The sequence below is a fragment of the Equus asinus genome, chromosome X (genome assembly GCF_041296235.1).
Source record: "Equus asinus isolate D_3611 breed Donkey chromosome X, EquAss-T2T_v2, whole genome shotgun sequence".
NCBI lineage: Eukaryota > Metazoa > Chordata > Mammalia > Perissodactyla > Equidae > Equus > Equus asinus.
In genome coordinates this window covers 135,180,546-135,196,644 of record NC_091820.1, presented here as the reverse complement: position 1 = coordinate 135,196,644, position 16,099 = coordinate 135,180,546, and the positions used below count along the sequence as shown (strand labels likewise).

Sequence of the window (16,099 nt, the reverse complement as noted above, 5' to 3'; positions counted from 1 at the left end):
AAATTTTCAATTTTGATGAGGTCCAATTTATTCTTTTTTCTTCACTGTTATTACTTTTTCTGTGCACTAAGGAATTTCTTCCTTCCAAATTTGCAAAGATATTGTCTTATATTTAGTTCTAAGAGCATTACATTTTTAGCTTTTATATTTAAGACCATGATTAACCTCAAATTAATTCTCTTCAATGCCATCTCTGTCATAAATCAAGTTTTTATATATGTGGGTCTATTTTTACTCTCTCTATAGTGTTTCATTTATTTATTTTTCTTCTCCTTGTGCCAATAACACACGTCTTTACTATAGCTTTTTAACCATTTTTGACATCTTACAAGGCTAGTCTCTCCATTTTGTTCTTTAGGAGGATATTGGCTATTCTTGGCTGTTGGGTCACACAAAAATTTTGCAATCACTTTTTAAATTAATATTTCATCTTGGAGGTTCTCACATCAATGCAGTTAGTGTAAATATGAACTCTAAACTCACATGAGGCCAAGTTTGAATTAAAAATAAGTTCTTAAGGAATCCTATATTTTACACAAAGCTCAGGCCAAAACAATATGCTTCCTTGTTGTCTCCCTGCACCGATTCCTGTATTTTTCTAGTGCTCTTTTGCATTGAGGGCATAACCCTTCGATGGTATTGGATTTATGGGATGAATGCTTATATTAGTTTCCTATGGCCACAAATTTAGTGGCTTAAAACAACACAAATACATTCTCTTACAGTTCTGGAGGCCAGAATCTCTGATGTCAGTTTTATGGGGCTAAAGTCGAGGTGTCAGTAGGGCTTCACTCCCTCTGGAGGCTCTAGAGAGAGAACCCATGGCCTTTCCCAGCTTCTAGAGCTGTATTCCTTGGCTTGGGGGCCTCTTCCTCCTCTTTCAGAACCAACAGCATAGCATCTTCAAATCTCTCCTGCTTTTTTCATCACACTGCCTTCTGCTCTGTAGGCAAATCTCCCTCTCGCTCACTCTTATCAGGACACTTGTGATTTCATTTAGAGCCCATCCAGATGATCCAGGATAATCTCCCCATCCCAAGATCCTTAACTTAGTTCACATCTGCAGAGTCCCTTTTGGCATATAAGGTAACACTCTCAGGTTCCAGGGATTAGGACACGGATGTCTTTGGGGGCCAGTATTCAGCCTCGCACAATCCTAGTTCCACCCCTTAACTTTACTCAGGCTCAAAGCCTTTCTGCGTAACCTGAAAACTCACTCGCATTTACCCAGACTAGGAGTCCATCCACCCATCTTCCGCTATGACAGTGTCAGCTCACGTGATTAACACTCCAGCTTTCAGTTCCTTCTTCCATTTGGGCCCCTGAGTATTTCCTTTAAGTTTTTATAAGTTCAGATATTAAAACAGAATGTTTTCTATGTTTTATGTAGCTGTTCTAGGATTCTGTAGAGGAAGAATTTTTCAGGGTATCTAGTTTATTGCATTTCCCAAAATGGGTATCTTTAACTTACTCTTATAGTCTCTGCTCCTTGCAGTTCACTAGAGCTGTTCTTTTCAAGATCACTAACAACCAAGCATATCACCATAACCAACAGACAGTTTCTGTCTGCCTCTTACCTAGGCACACAGCAGAACTCACTCCAGAGGATTACCCTCTGCTTCTTGAAACACTCTCCTCTCTTGACTTCCATGATATTACACCCTTCTAGTTTTAGCTTTGTTTCTACTTTACAGATTACTCTTTCTCTTTCACCACTGCTGTCTCCTCCTCCACTTGATCTAAAAGGCTGCTTCTTTCTGAAACATCATTTACTATTTAACTACACAGTGTAGCTTCAGGATATTTGAAAGAATCATTGGCCTTCTATGTGGGTACTCAGCATATGCCTCACAGCCACCACTGCCATGGAGGCAGTTTAAGTTAATTAATATTTATCTCCTAAAAAGTCTTACAGTGGGAAAAACAGGCAGAAAATGTTTTATATGCTTTAAGTCTCCCAGGGAAAAGTGCTAATGATATGCAAATCCCTTCCTAGAGATCAGTAAATTCGTATTGAGGAAAATTTCTGATCATTGAAAAACCCTTTGAACTTTGTGTAGCTTTTACTGAATGTCAGATAATTCATACTTCCAAAAAGGCTAGAGGAGAAGCAGCAAAGTCAGATGCTCAGACAAAAAAATGGGTTGTAAAAAAGCCCCAATCCACTTCTCTGTCGTCACCTTAGTTTCTCACCCTTCACTTCTCCAGCTCTGCCCACTAATTCCCTCTCTTTTTCACTGAAGACTCACTTCCTCCCCAGCTCCTGGAGCAAGCCTGACTGAGACAGGAAGCATCTCAGTCACCTTACTGTTCCAACCCTCTTCTTTTCCCCACTTCCTTTTAAGAATTCACTTCTCTGAAACACCAGGATCCGATGACCCAGTCACTAATGCTGGGCTCAGGCATTGCCACTATCTCCAATAATGGTTCTTCTACCCGCCTCGACTGACTGCCCATCATAAGACTTCGCAAATGTTTTCCCCACCATTCTCCATAAAACAACACTCACCAAAGACCGTGCGGGCAGGGACAGACTCTCTGTTGAGCCAGAAAGACACTTGTGACAGAATGACAGTCATGATACATGGCAAGTAGGTCTGCATTACAAAGTAGCCAATTTTTCACTCGAGATGGAAGTGGGTTGTCATGACGACATATTCTCCTGGAGAGAGAGTTAAAATTAGGCAGTATGTAGCCAAATAACCATCTTCAATCAAGGTGGGCCCCAATTCAGTTCACAAACTCCTTCTATATTGAAAACAAGACATCCCAGCACCTCCCAAGTCCATGTAACCAAATCTTTTTAATGATCATGAAGTACCTGTAGTGCGTATTTTTGTGTGTGTGAAAATATATGCTAACAGTGTACCAACACAGCTTGCTCAGAGCAATTTTGATATGTTCATTCAAATTAATATCCTCATTTAAATAATAATAAGAAATAATCTCTTCTACAGGATTTGCTATGTGACAGGCACTCTTCTAGCACTTTAACATTCTTAAAATGTTTAATCTTTACAACAACCCGATGACGTCAGGACTATTGTTATCTTCATTTTATAGGTCGATAACGCTGAGGCAAAGAGAGATTGAGCAGCCTGCACAAGGTTACCCAGCTAGTAAGTAGAGGAGCCTGAATTCAAGCCCAGATGGGTTGGCTCCACAGCTGATGCTTTCTAACCACTGTCCTCTGCTGTTCGAATGGACTTAGTGGGTTAGAACCCAAAGTTCACAGAGCAGAGTGTGTGCTGGCCTCCATCCCCCGACTCCAAAATAAGAGTCAACACAGACTGAGTTCTTACTTTGTGCCCAACAACTTTGAGGGTTTTAAGAGTATTAACTTTACACCCTCCCACCAACCCTGTAAGGTGGGTACTAATTATTACCCATGTTGTTAAAGCCAATAGTTAATTATCAGTCCTACTGGATTTGTCAGTGCATTTTACCCAGTGAAGCACTCCATCCTCTTGGAATGACTCTCTTTATGGAACTTCTAGGCTGTGCTGCTCTTCCAGTTTCCCTCCTACGTCATTTCCTCTCTAGTCTCCTTTAAATGTCTAAACATTCAAGGATGTCAGAACTCAGTGCTTGTACTCACTTCTGTCTCACTCCTTTGGCATTCTCATCCAACCTGTGTCTTTAAAGAATAGTGCAGACTCTGATAACTCCTCAACGTATATCTTCTGCCTGGGCTTCCTACTTGTTATGCCTTGAATTGTGTCTCCTGGAAAGATATGGTGAAGTTCTAATCCTGAGTGCCTCAGAATGTGACCTTCTTTAGAAACAGAGTTGTTGCAGATATAATTAGTTAAGATGAGGCCATACTGGAGTAGGATGAGCCCTGATCCACTATGACTGATGCTCTTATAAAAAGAAGATAGATACACACAGGGAGATGTGTGACACTATGCGCTGACGGAAGCAGAGACTGGAGTGATGCATCCACAAACCAGGAAATGCCAAGGGAAGCTAGGAGAGAGAGGCACACAATAGATTCTCTTTCACAACCTCCAGAATCAACCAACCCTGCCAACACCTTGGTTTCAGACTTCTGGCCTCCAGAACTTGGAGATAATAAATTTCTGTTGTTTTAAGCTTCCTAGTCTGTGGTATTTTGATATGGCAGACCTAGGATTCCCTATACTACTCTAGACCTATATATTCAATTACCTATTAGACATCACACTTGGGGATCTAATAGGCATCTTGACCTAAAATGTCCAAGTCTTAGCTTTTACTCTCCCCATCTCCTCCTCCCTCCAAACTGGCTCCTCTAATAGATTTCCCCATTTCAGTAAATGGTAGCTCTCAGGAGCACAGGCCAAAATCAAATTCTTCAAAATCCAAGCATCATCATTGACTTCTCTCTCTCCCTGCCTCCCTCATGCATACCTCTATGTGCATACATACACAAACACACACACACACACGCACACAATCAATCAGCAAACCTTCACAATTCTTTCTTTAAAATATAGCCATAATTGGACCTCTTCTCCCCACCTCCACTGCTGCCACTCTGATCTAAGCCACCATCATTTCTGATCTAGAGTACTGTAATAGCTTTCTAACTAGTCTTGCTTCTGTACTTATCCCCTTCAATGCCTTCTTAGCACAGCTGCCAAAGTGATCCTATTAAAACAAGTCAGATTTGGTCTCTCTTTTGCTCAAGACTCTCCAATGGTTTCCCATCTCTCAGAGTAAAAGCCAAAATCCCCAAAACAGTCCCCAAAGACCCACGCAATCTTGTTGCTCTACTACCTTTCCTGTCAGAGCTTCTTATTTTTCACCCGTCTCTCCACCCACCTTTCATTTTGGCAGGTCTCCCAAATGAGGCAATTTCCCACTTTCCTACCCCACCCACTCCCTGTACCTAAGCCGAGAAAGCAGCATCTGGTCATCCCAAGCTCAATACACAATCCATATTATGTGTGTATTCACAGTCTAGCTTGTTTATGTGAACATGAAAAATAGAAGGGGGCTTATTTTTAATTTAGCAAAGTAGTCTCATACAAAATTATGAAATATGCTCTTTATTATAACTTTGGAGTTTCTCTCTTTTCTTTCTCTCTGCTTCTTTTTCAACCCTTTTATTTCTGTTTTTGTTCCCCACCCCCTCCTACTCTCTCTCCCTCTCTCCTTTCTGTGTCCATTTCTACTCCTTTCTCTCTCTGTCCTTCCCTTCACTCTCTCTCTCCATTAAGAAGGCATTGAGGATTTATTTATTTATTTTTTATTGGTACCTGAGCTAACAACTGTTGCCAATCTTCTTTCCCTCCCCCCCCCCGGATTTTCACCCCCAATCCCCCTAGTACATAGTTGTATATTTTTAGTTGTGGGTCCTCTTAGTTGTGGCATGTGGGACGCTACCTCAACATGGCCTGACCAGAGGTGCCATGTCCGCGCCCAGGATCTGAACTGGTGAAACCCTGGGCCGCCAAAGGCGGAGCACGCAACTTAACCACTCAGCCCTGGGGCCGGCCCCTGAGGATTTATTTTTAACAAGAGTTGGACTTTGAGTAGCTTGGGAAATTTTCCCCCTTCCCCATCTTAGTTTCATATCCCTAACATCTTGTCTATTAATCTTATATCTGATCATGTAAATATTTAATATATAAAACATATAATAAATATTCATAAATTAGTTATATTCTGTAGATCTGAAAGGCAAAGCAAATGGACTTTTCAAAAGCTTATCAAATTAGCCATTTGTTTTAAATAACTGAATATATTTTCTTCAATTCTATCCTTTTCTATCCTCCTTTCCTTAAATTTCTGTCTTGCTGTCTCTCTTCTAAAGAGCAAAGAGAAGAAGAATAGGATGTCCCTGGCTCTAGTACTCCGTCTCAAAAGTACGGAGTAACAACTATCCACAGACAAAAACGCCCTTGTGAAAATCCTGGAACCAGAGCGTAAGGCTGAAACACCCTCTTGGCACACAAGGACCAAGAGAAGACATATTTAAAAAGGGAAAGAGAAATCGTTTCACTTTGCTGCTTTCTTCCCTCCCCCTCGCCAGTTGGGTGCAGTACCTGGATGGTTTCTCTGGGTCTGTGGTTTCTGTAGTGGGAAAAGGAGAGCCTAAGGCAGATATCCAGCTTCCCCAGCATTGGGGGCATTTCCCTGGAGGCTCAATTCTGTCTTGCCTCATGAGGGACACTGGGGGAATTGGCAGGGCTATTCCAGGTGGGGTGAGCTAGGACCAAAGAAGGGGGTGGAACTTACAGCTACTAGTGCATAGATCCTCACGGTGGCAGCAGGTTCCCGCCAGCAACCCCGCTTGATCGTCGAGTCCAGCCAGGTGCCTGGCCTTCCCTGCACAGGAAACCCAACCTCTGAGAGCATCTGTAGCTCTGGCAAACAGATGAGTGCCGGCAGAGGCCCCATCCCACAGTGGAGCTCAGCCAACAGCAGAACTCCAGCAGAGGCCTCACTGAAAGGCGGTTGGCCAGTCAAAAAGGTCACACCCCCTAATGCTGTGGCACTCCCGCTTACCAAAACCGTGAGCGCCAAGGGTCAAAACCGGCTGCAGGCGCCGCTAGAGGGTCTCCAAGTCCTTTGCCCGCCAAAACGGTGACCACAGGGGGTCAAAACCCACTGGCTTCAATGCCCTGACTTACCAGAACTGCCCACCACAGTGGGTCAAAACCTAAAAGCCCCAATGAATAGAGCATGCCAGCCAGTTTTGGTGGGGGGTGACAAATAGCTGCAAGCTGCTAGTCCCCCAACCAGCAGAGGCCCCCTGTGGCCCTGCTGAACAGTGGAACAGGGACAACTGAATCATGAAAAAATAGAAAATCTGAACAGATCAATATCATGTTAGGAGATTGAAGAGAAATGGAGGTACTGTAGACAATCAGACTGCAGCAGCTTCCAGGCAGATGTGACTCAGCATGTCCACTGCAGGCAGCACATGCACCAACCATGTATGGAAACACCTTATGTAAGCTGCATAATGTAAACATTGTATGTCATCTGCTGGCTGTATGCCACTTTTGCCTAGTAGTCATATAAAAGCGGCCACAAGGGGAGCTGCTGCGCTGCCACCGTCTGTTGGCCAGAGTGAATAAACAGTTTGTCTGCTTTGCCATCAGCTGCACGCAACTTTTTCCAATTCCCTGAGCTCTGTGGTCCAGTCCTCGCTGTTCCTCTCCTGCATACAGAGAGGTAGTCAGTAATTAAACACCTCCAACAAAGAAAAGCCCAGGACAAAATGGCTTCATTGGTGAAATCTGCCAAACATTTAAAGAAGAAGGAATGCTAATCCTCCTAAACTTTTCCAAAAAATTGAAGAGGAGGGAACCCCCCAAACTCATTTTACAAGGCCAGTATTACCCTCATACCGAAACCAGAGAAGGATGTTAGAAGAAAAGAAAATTACAGGCCAATATTCCTGATGAACATAGATGCAAAAATTATCAACAAATACTATGAAACCAAAGTCAGCAGCACTATAAAAGGATCATTCCCCATGATCAGGCGGAATTCCTGATCATTCCTGGAATGCAATGATAGTTCAACATATGCAAATTGATAAATGTGATAACCACGTTAATCGAATAAAGGATAAAAATCACTGATCATCTCGTTAGATGTGGGAAAAGCATTTGATAAAATTCAACGTCCTCCTATGATAAAGACTGTCAACAAATTAGGTATAGAAGGAATGTACCTCAAGTAACAAAAGCAACATATGACAAGCCCGCAGCTAACATCATACTAGGGTGTAAAGCTAAAAGCTTTTCCTCTAACATCAGAAACAAGAGAGCTATGTCCACCTCACCACTTCTATTCAATTTAGTACTGGAAGTCCTAGGCAGAGTAATTAGGCAAGAAAAAGATATAATAAATATCCAAATTGGAAACGAAGAAATATTAAAGTCTATGTTTGCAGATGATATAATCTTAGATAACCCTAAAACGTCCACCAAAAAAACAAGTTTGAATAAATGAATTCAGTAAGTTTTCAGGATACAGAACCCCCACATAGAGGAGCCTATCCAGAATTCAGGAAAGAATGTCCATAATCTATCGTCACATGAAAACAATATACATATATATAAGGTAATAATGTTTATATGGTTCCTAAATCAAGGGGAATACAGCAAAAAGTCTTCCTCCTATAGCTGTCCCCAAATCACTCATCTTATTTCTCCTTCCTTTAACTACAATGAAGAGATTGTTGTGTATCTTTCTAGAAGTATCATCCCTATACAATATACACCCCTATACCATTTGGTGTTCTGTGCTTTGCTCTTATCCCTCAATGATATATGCTGCAGATATTCCCACTGAACAGTACACAAATAACTTTCTCATCTCTTTCCATCTAACACCAGGATACTATTGAATTGTGTAAATGAACCTTAATATATCAAGTCACCTATTTACTGATGTACATTTTATCAATGTACATTGTTTGCAAAGCCAATATGCAGCGGCACCAGAATTCTCACCCTCCCGCCAGCCAGATGGACAACCCAGGGGCCAGGGGGACACCCTGGGCCTCTAGGGGCCCGCTGTGCCACGCTGTGTGGCACTGCACCCAGGCGCACACAGCCTCCTCCAGGAACCTCCGTCCTCTTTGCCCACAAGCTTAGAGTGGGAGGGAGAGCAGGTGGTGCATTTCGGATCTGATCTCAGACAGGAGGTCGTAGCAGCAGCTGCCTCTGGCAGCATGACGCATGCAGAAGCACCCCTGGGAGCAGGAGGCTGGCCTCCACACAAAAACTCAAGGGGCGCACTAGAGACAGAAGAATGTGCTTTGCACATGCAGGCGCTGAAGGTCCTGCTCCCTAACCCTGCCTGGGGAGAGCAGAACTCTGGCCAGGTGAGGAGGATTTCCCCCCCAGCACACCCAGCCTGGCTGACCATAGCCTTGGCCCTTCCCTTCCATGGGGCCCAGGGATGTGGGTTGCCAGCAGGACACCAAGACTGGAGTCCAGTCCATGGGTCAGGACACTCAAGCCTGGGAGCAAGTCTGCAACTGATGGGCAGCAAGTATACTGTCGTCTCCACTTCACTGGAAGCAAAGCAAACCCTCCTGAGCCCGGGAGGCCAGGCGACTACTGGCCCCAGGTCACACTTCCGACACTTCCAGAGGGTGGTGGGTGCAGCCGGAATGTGAGCCTCGGGCGTGCAGCAGCCATGCTGACCCCATACACGATGTCATGGAGTGCTCTTCCGAGCAAACAGCCAGGGTCCAGGTGGCCTAGGCACAGCAACCACCAGCACCTGTACGCTTCCTCCAAAGCTGGGCTGTTGGCCCCACCTGCTGGATGGAGGGGCATCCTGGACCCTGGCCAGCCATACACAGTGCCTGCTTGGCTGCTACAGGTCCAGCCACTACTGGCTCCAAGCACCTGACCCCAGAATCCCCTCCGAGGAGGCAGCCACACCCCTGCAGCCCCAGACTCTATCGCCTCCACCTCTTACTGTGAACTTGAAGTTTTTCCAACAGATTGTGTTCTCAAATACCTCTGGCCTCTTGACACCTCCGTATTTCCTTTCTCGAGAGTAGCCTTTCCCCATACCAAATTCCAAATCTCTAAATCTTGTTATTCTTTAAGTCTATTTCAAATGCTGCTTTTTTTAAGGTACCCTCTCCTGGTCCTAGGGTGGAGGGAGAACAGGGCACGGGCAAGGTGACATACTGCCACATCACAAGGAGAGGGAAGAGCAGTGTCCAGATAATGAAATAAAAAGACAAGAGTACCCTACTTCATTTTTAATTGTGGGTTCAGAGATCTTCCACAGAGATAAGTGTTGAAAGTTCCCATCGTTTCAAGGCAAAAAGTATTGTAAGATATGTGGGCCTCAAGATTTACTCCACTTTGCCTAAAACCCTAAGATTAGTCGGGATTCAGGGCGCCTCCTGCCTCAAGCCCCTGCAACTGGTCAGCTTCCGGACAGATAGGACTTAAGCCTATAGAACAAGTCTCTAAGTTCCATTTATCAATGTCCAAGAATTAGCCATTGAGAGGAGCTGGCAAGATTTTATCCTTGACACTCAACTTGCATGATACTGAAATACAACTTCCATCCCCAAACAATTCTGGGTATGTCTGTCTTCAATTGAAGTATGTTTATCCATCCATCTAATAAACACTCATTGACTAAATACTATGGTTTACACTGGATATACAGAAATGAACCCAAAGTGCTCTCTTCCTTCAATGACTCACAGTCTTCTAGATGTCCAATAAATGGTCAAACTTTTCCTTCTCTTGGAGGGTAGAGAGTAGGGGCAATGGAAGAATGGGTATAATGTTATCTAGTGCGGATGTCACAAATTCAAATGCCTATAAGAGCTAGAGAGATATCTTAAATGAGTAAATCAGGCCAGCTGTAATAAAAATAAACTGCCAGAAATGTAATAAAATTTTCTTTAATTAATTATGGGGTGGGCATATGAGATAAGATTCTAAAAAATCATATTAGGGATATTTTAAATTAAAAAAAATTTTTAAATTAAAAATGGCAATAATTAATGATTAGAATTTTCTTTTGAAACTTATAACCACTTTGATTTGCAAACCAGAAACCTGCCACCTTTTCTTCTGCACAAGGGTGTTAATGTTAGGTCTTGTGTTTGGAATTCCAATGTACGGAATTTAGTACAGATTAGTTTTAAGACGTATTGTGGGTAAGGGAAGTGGTGAGGAATGAGGAGTAAGGTTATTTCATTTTAGTGCCTTAAAGGAAGAGAGTTGTTTTCTTTCCAGACATGGATTGACTCTTTGCACAGTGGGTTTTATATCTGGAGTGAGCACCTTGCCCTCACTCAGGCACCTAGGCTCACAAAGGGAAGCTGACCAGCATACTGTTCACCCATTTCATCCAAGGTTTGAGCTGTCTGTTGTTCAAGTCAGTGGTGGGGTCTCCAGCTCATGGTGGCAGCTACCGTGTCCATAATGTGCTCTATTTAAACCTTTTACCACAAAGCAAATACTTCCTAATATATCTACCAAAGAACAAACATAAATTCTGTGTCCCTACAAAACATTGCCATGTTGGATATACATTTCGTAACAGTCTGACATTAACACTTACTTACATGTAAACTGTGATCTTCTTAGGACTTTTTTCAGTATACCTAAGTAAACCATTTCCTGATTTGTTTGGAATGGTCAATATGGCAAAAAGGTCTTCATTCACATCAAAATTCTCATTGAAATCATGAAAAGATATGCATAACTCTATGGTATTTTCCGTATCTGTGCTCTCCAGAGCTACAAAAGAAAATGCCACAAGAAATCTAACTTTTCCACATACTATGCCCTATATATAGTCTCAGCCATTTCTTCAACACACTGACAAAAATACTTGTAGTTCAATATATAATTTCTGCTGCAATTAATAGACATTTTAATAAATTTGGCATTTATAGAATATTTTCATGCCTGGGAAGTTTTGTTGCTTAACGCATAACTACATTTCCCAGCAACACTTAGTGTAGGCTTTCAAATACCAAATCTGTTGAACTTTCAGTTTGTTCTTTAAAGTTAACTAAGATTTTCATTGTACATCTTTTTTATATATCAATTACAGTTCTTTATAATGGATTGCATAATGTTGATATCTGAAGTTTTATTTTTCAACAAAGGCATACTTTGTATGCATAGTAAAGATGTAGAAATATTCTTCATCTCTATACGGAACTGCAAACTCTCCCATCTTTTTTGAAACACAGTCCTCTCAGTCTGTCTTTTAGTTTTAAAAATTTTGATAGCTATGGGTACAAGAACTATGTCACTTTCTTGTTGACTCTACTAGGAGCTCTTAATTCGACAATATGTAAAACAAGAGTGCAAGTGAGTTGATTAATGGCAACTGACACTGGACCCTGTTTTCAGGAAGAGAGCAGAAAGTGATGGAGACTTGGAGGAATGGGCAAGCTGTGCCCCTCTACAAGGGGCAGCCTCTACTCCACCCCAGCTGATTGTGGCCAGGTGGGAATTTGAACCCAATGCTGTCAGATCTTCTGATTTCATAAAAAATAAACAAATCTGAAATTTTATACGACAGCTCCTAAATTTCAAATCTTGACAAATAATTTAAAAAGTTGTAAACTGTATGGATCAAACAAATCACATCTGCAAACCACCAATTTGCAGCCTCTGGTCTAGAGACTTTCTCCTATAGATGGCGACCGTCTTTTGTGATTCAGCCTTGGAAACAAAGCATCCTCTCCTGCCTGTGGGGTATCCTAGGGCTCCCAGGTGGAATTATAGATCTTTATATTTCTGTCACCAAGAAGAAAGGGAAATCCTCTCCTCAGGACTCTTCTGACACCCTTACCTAAAATCTATTAAGTAAGGACTGTCCCACGGCTATTTGTGCAATGTGATTTCACAAGGCCCTTGTCCTCTCATTTTCCCCACTACCTTCCATCTTTAGTATATCTGCTTGGGGTTCCACTACTCTTAAGCAGAGAATCACATGAATATGTCTTATTATCTTTGCTGTTCAGGTGGTGTTCAGTCCCTCTGTTTAAAGGACAGTGCATTGTTCTCGGTACACCCAAGAGTTTGATAATGTAAAAACTAGAACATGTCTGCTCGTGAAAGTGTTTGGGATGGAAGAGTTTCAACCCCTAAGAAAGAAAAAGAATTTCTTGCTGGATCTCTTAACTTAAGCTGAGTACCTTGAGCATGCAATCTTGAATATTAGCCCTAAATTCCTAGCATGGTCTAGCACAAATGTGACAATAAATTGTGCAGCTACGAGTACCTTAGACACTTCACTGGGCCCAGAGTGGCAACTTGCTTTATGCAAAAAGCAATAGTTTCATTTCTATGACAATAATGTATGGGAACAGAGAGATTTATGGAAGAAAAAATATTCTCATATGATGGAAGTCAAAGCAGGAAAGGCATAATCTAATAAAGGAAGAGAAGGAAGATGGAGAAATAAATTTGAAAAACAAAATGAAAACTACTTGATTGTCTTCTCACAGCCTTACCCTGTACTGGTAAACAAAGCTTAATAAAGCACAGTAACTGCCATCAGGGTGCCGACAATCTACTGGGGGAGACAGAGGGTGCACAATAGTTATAGTACAAGCCTGAACAGGAAAAGTATGCACACCAGTGGAACAAAAATACGTGTTAAATGAAACCAGAGCGGGGCACTGTTGCTTCTGCCCAGGGTGGAGTGTTAGAGGACTCATAAAGTTGACGGTACTCACAAGTTGAGGCCACCTTTAGTAGGTAAAAGAAGGACATTCCTAGCAAAGAACAACACAGCAAGGCAAAAAGCAGGCAAGAATATGGAGTGTTAAGGGAATTAATGATATCCCTGGACTTACAGGCTAGAGAGAAGCTGAGGTAACATAAAACCCCTAATTACGCAAACTAAGAAACAAGGGGTCTAGTTCATAGGTTATAAGTTGCTGTGGACGTGTCTAAGTAGAGAGCTGACATGACCAGATGTATGCTTTGGAAGGATTGTAGTAGCTGCAGTATAGATGACCAGCTGGGAAGAGTGAAACTGAAGCCAAGACCGCAGTTAAAAGGCCATTACAGTATCTGGTGTGAGTGAGCCTTAGGGTATAATCTATGGTAGTAGACAGTGGACTGAAAATAAATTTTAGAGGTAGAACATTTTATAACAGGTGGTTTTCATGATGGCTAAGAAAGGAAAGGAGGAAGTTAAAGGAAGGATTCTAGATGACCCTGAGATTGTAGCTTTTCTAAGTGTGTGGATAATGATGGAATTCATTCATCCAGTGGAGAACAGAACTCTTCCCCTTTAGGCCTTTGCCTCATTCTCTCCTTCCTCCACACCCCTTGGATTCCTTTAACCCCTCAGCTTCCCTCCCAGAGTGTCCTACTCCTCAGTTCCAATCATTCTATTTTCATGGAGGAGTTGTTGGGGGCGGTACTGTAGAAAGGATATCTACCAGGCAATTAGAACTACTGCACTTGCAGAATGGCACTGTCACATATATTGTATGGGGTATGATGCCACAAGCATCTCCCTGCCTTTAGCTGCTTTGCCAAATGCTTCCTTCTGTTACTCAAGCTGCGGTATATGTCAGGCCCCAGGAAAATGGGAAGTTAAAAACAATCTTGCTACAATAGTACTGATGAGAAAACATTCCCTCTGAACTCATAGTGTCAGAGAGTCATTGCTTGCTTGATTCAGTCAGTTACTCATTCAACAAATATTAAGGCATTATATTAGGTAGTAGTTAAAGTACAGAGGTCTTAAGACATTTGAGATCTCATCCCTTCATTGAGCTTATAGTCTAGTGGAAAAAGACAATAAATAAGTAAACAATAAAGAAAATAATATCAGATGGTGATAAATGTTATGAAAAAAATAAAACAGAGTTTATGAGGTAGGGAGGGGTTTCATTAGATACAGTAATCAGAGAAGACCTCTTTGAGGGAGTGGCTTTTAAGCTGAAACATAAAAAATGAGAAAGAGCCAGAGCTTGATGGAGAATATTTCAGGTCAAATAAAACAGCAAGTGGAAAGGCTTCTAAGTGGGAAAGATCCTGCAGTGTTCTAGGAACCGGCAGAAGACCAAAGCAAAGGAGCGAGAGATATGAGATGAGGTTGAAGAGGTTTGTAACAACCAGAATACAGGATCTAAACCAAGACAGGGAACGTAAAAGAAGGTTTTAGAGAAAAAATAATCAGTTTGGTTTGGGCATATTCAGTATAAATACAAGGGTTCTGATGAACCTAACAACTATAGCCTAGGATTTGTATACATACGAAACCAAATGGAAACAGACATTGTATAGGTTTATGACTAAAACAAATACTTACACTTCTCAGGACCTTAAATTATCCAAAGTGATGGAACAAGTTATAACCTCTAGTTACTGGCAAATCAGGACAAATTTTGGATTTCTAGCATGGGGTATATGTATGTGTTTCTGCATCTATTGAGATGATCAAGTGATTTTTGTTCCTTATTCTATTAATATGATGTATTACATTGATTTTTGAATGTTAAGGTCAACTTTATATTTCTTGGGTAAATCCCACTTAAAGATAGTGTATTTTTCCCTTTATAAGTTGCTTAATTCAGGTTGCTAGTATTTTCTTGAAGGTTTTTGCGTCTATATTCATAAGGAATATTTGCCTGTGGTTTTCTTTTCTTTTGATCTTTGGTTTTGGTATCAGACTAACACTGACCTGATTGAATGAGCTAAGAAATGTTATCTCTTCTTCTATATTTTTCAAGACTAAAGTAATTAATCACTTTATATGTCTGTGTGTGTGATCAGGAAACCCTGTTTTATAAAGTGCGTGTTCAACACGTTGGCCTCTTTTTCTATTTAAGTTTCTAACTACTCCTTAGAGATTTGTATGGGGATCTTAATAATTATGGAGTTGAGTCACTTGTCATGTACATCCAATACAAATATTTTCTCCCACCCTGTGGCTTGCCATTTCACCATTGTTTTTTAATAAAGAGAATTTCTTTATTTTTAATATATTCCAAGTCATCCTGTTTTACCGTTGTGGCTAAGCAGTAGTCTATGTTCTATTTAAGTAATCCCTACCTCTTCCACGATCACGAATGTATTCTCTTATGTTTTCTTGCAAAAGCGTTATTGTTTTACCTTTCATCCTTTGACATTTCTATCTGTAATACATCTGGAATTTATTTTTGAGTATGATGAGAGATAAAAGTCAAGATCTCTCTCTCCCTTTCTCTCTCTCTGTTTTTGGACGTTCTGTTATGTCTCATTAGTCTGTTTGTCTATCTTTGCAACAGTAATACCTATACCTTTAAAATAAACCTATAGCTTTCACAAATAAAAATGGCAAGCAATAGGATATATTAGAGAATATGAGGAAGCCATTTGGTGTAAACCTAATTCGGCCTGACCTTGTCTTTCCAAAAGGGCCTGACCATGGCTGTTGAGCATGCATTGTGTATCTGCTTGAGATTTTCCCTATGGCAAGAACAAAGGCCCTTGAGATAAAGGTGCAACTTCCCTCCCCCTCTCAATGTTGGCATTCCCTTAAGGATTAAGCATTTTTCCTTAGGCTAGGAACTGATTGCTGTGCTCACCTGTGACCACCCAGCTCGAGACAATAGATTTGCCTCCTGCTACGCCCTCAGAGATAGCAG

The 16,099-nt window shown here is 41.6% G+C and overlaps 1 protein-coding gene across 13 annotated transcripts in view; it reads right to left on the bottom strand.

Annotated features, from left to right (window-relative positions):
• LOC123282422 (gamma-aminobutyric acid receptor subunit alpha-3-like) overlaps positions 1-16,099 on the bottom strand; it is an 86,057-nt gene that overhangs the window by 21,501 nt on the left and 48,457 nt on the right. For 3 of the 13 annotated variants that reach the window (XM_044763253.2, XM_070503147.1, XM_070503143.1), the window contains one exon: positions 2,510-2,662. The exons of 7 other annotated variants lie outside the window; for them this stretch is intronic. In XM_044763253.2, the coding sequence (XP_044619188.1) occupies positions 2,510-2,603 (94 nt within the window). In that variant the 5' untranslated portion in view covers positions 2,604-2,662. Of the gene's footprint in view, positions 1-2,509; positions 2,663-3,598; positions 3,725-6,225; positions 6,375-16,099 lie in introns of those variants that run through there. 3 more of the 13 variants (XM_070503145.1, XM_070503142.1, XM_070503146.1) reach the window with 2 other exon arrangements.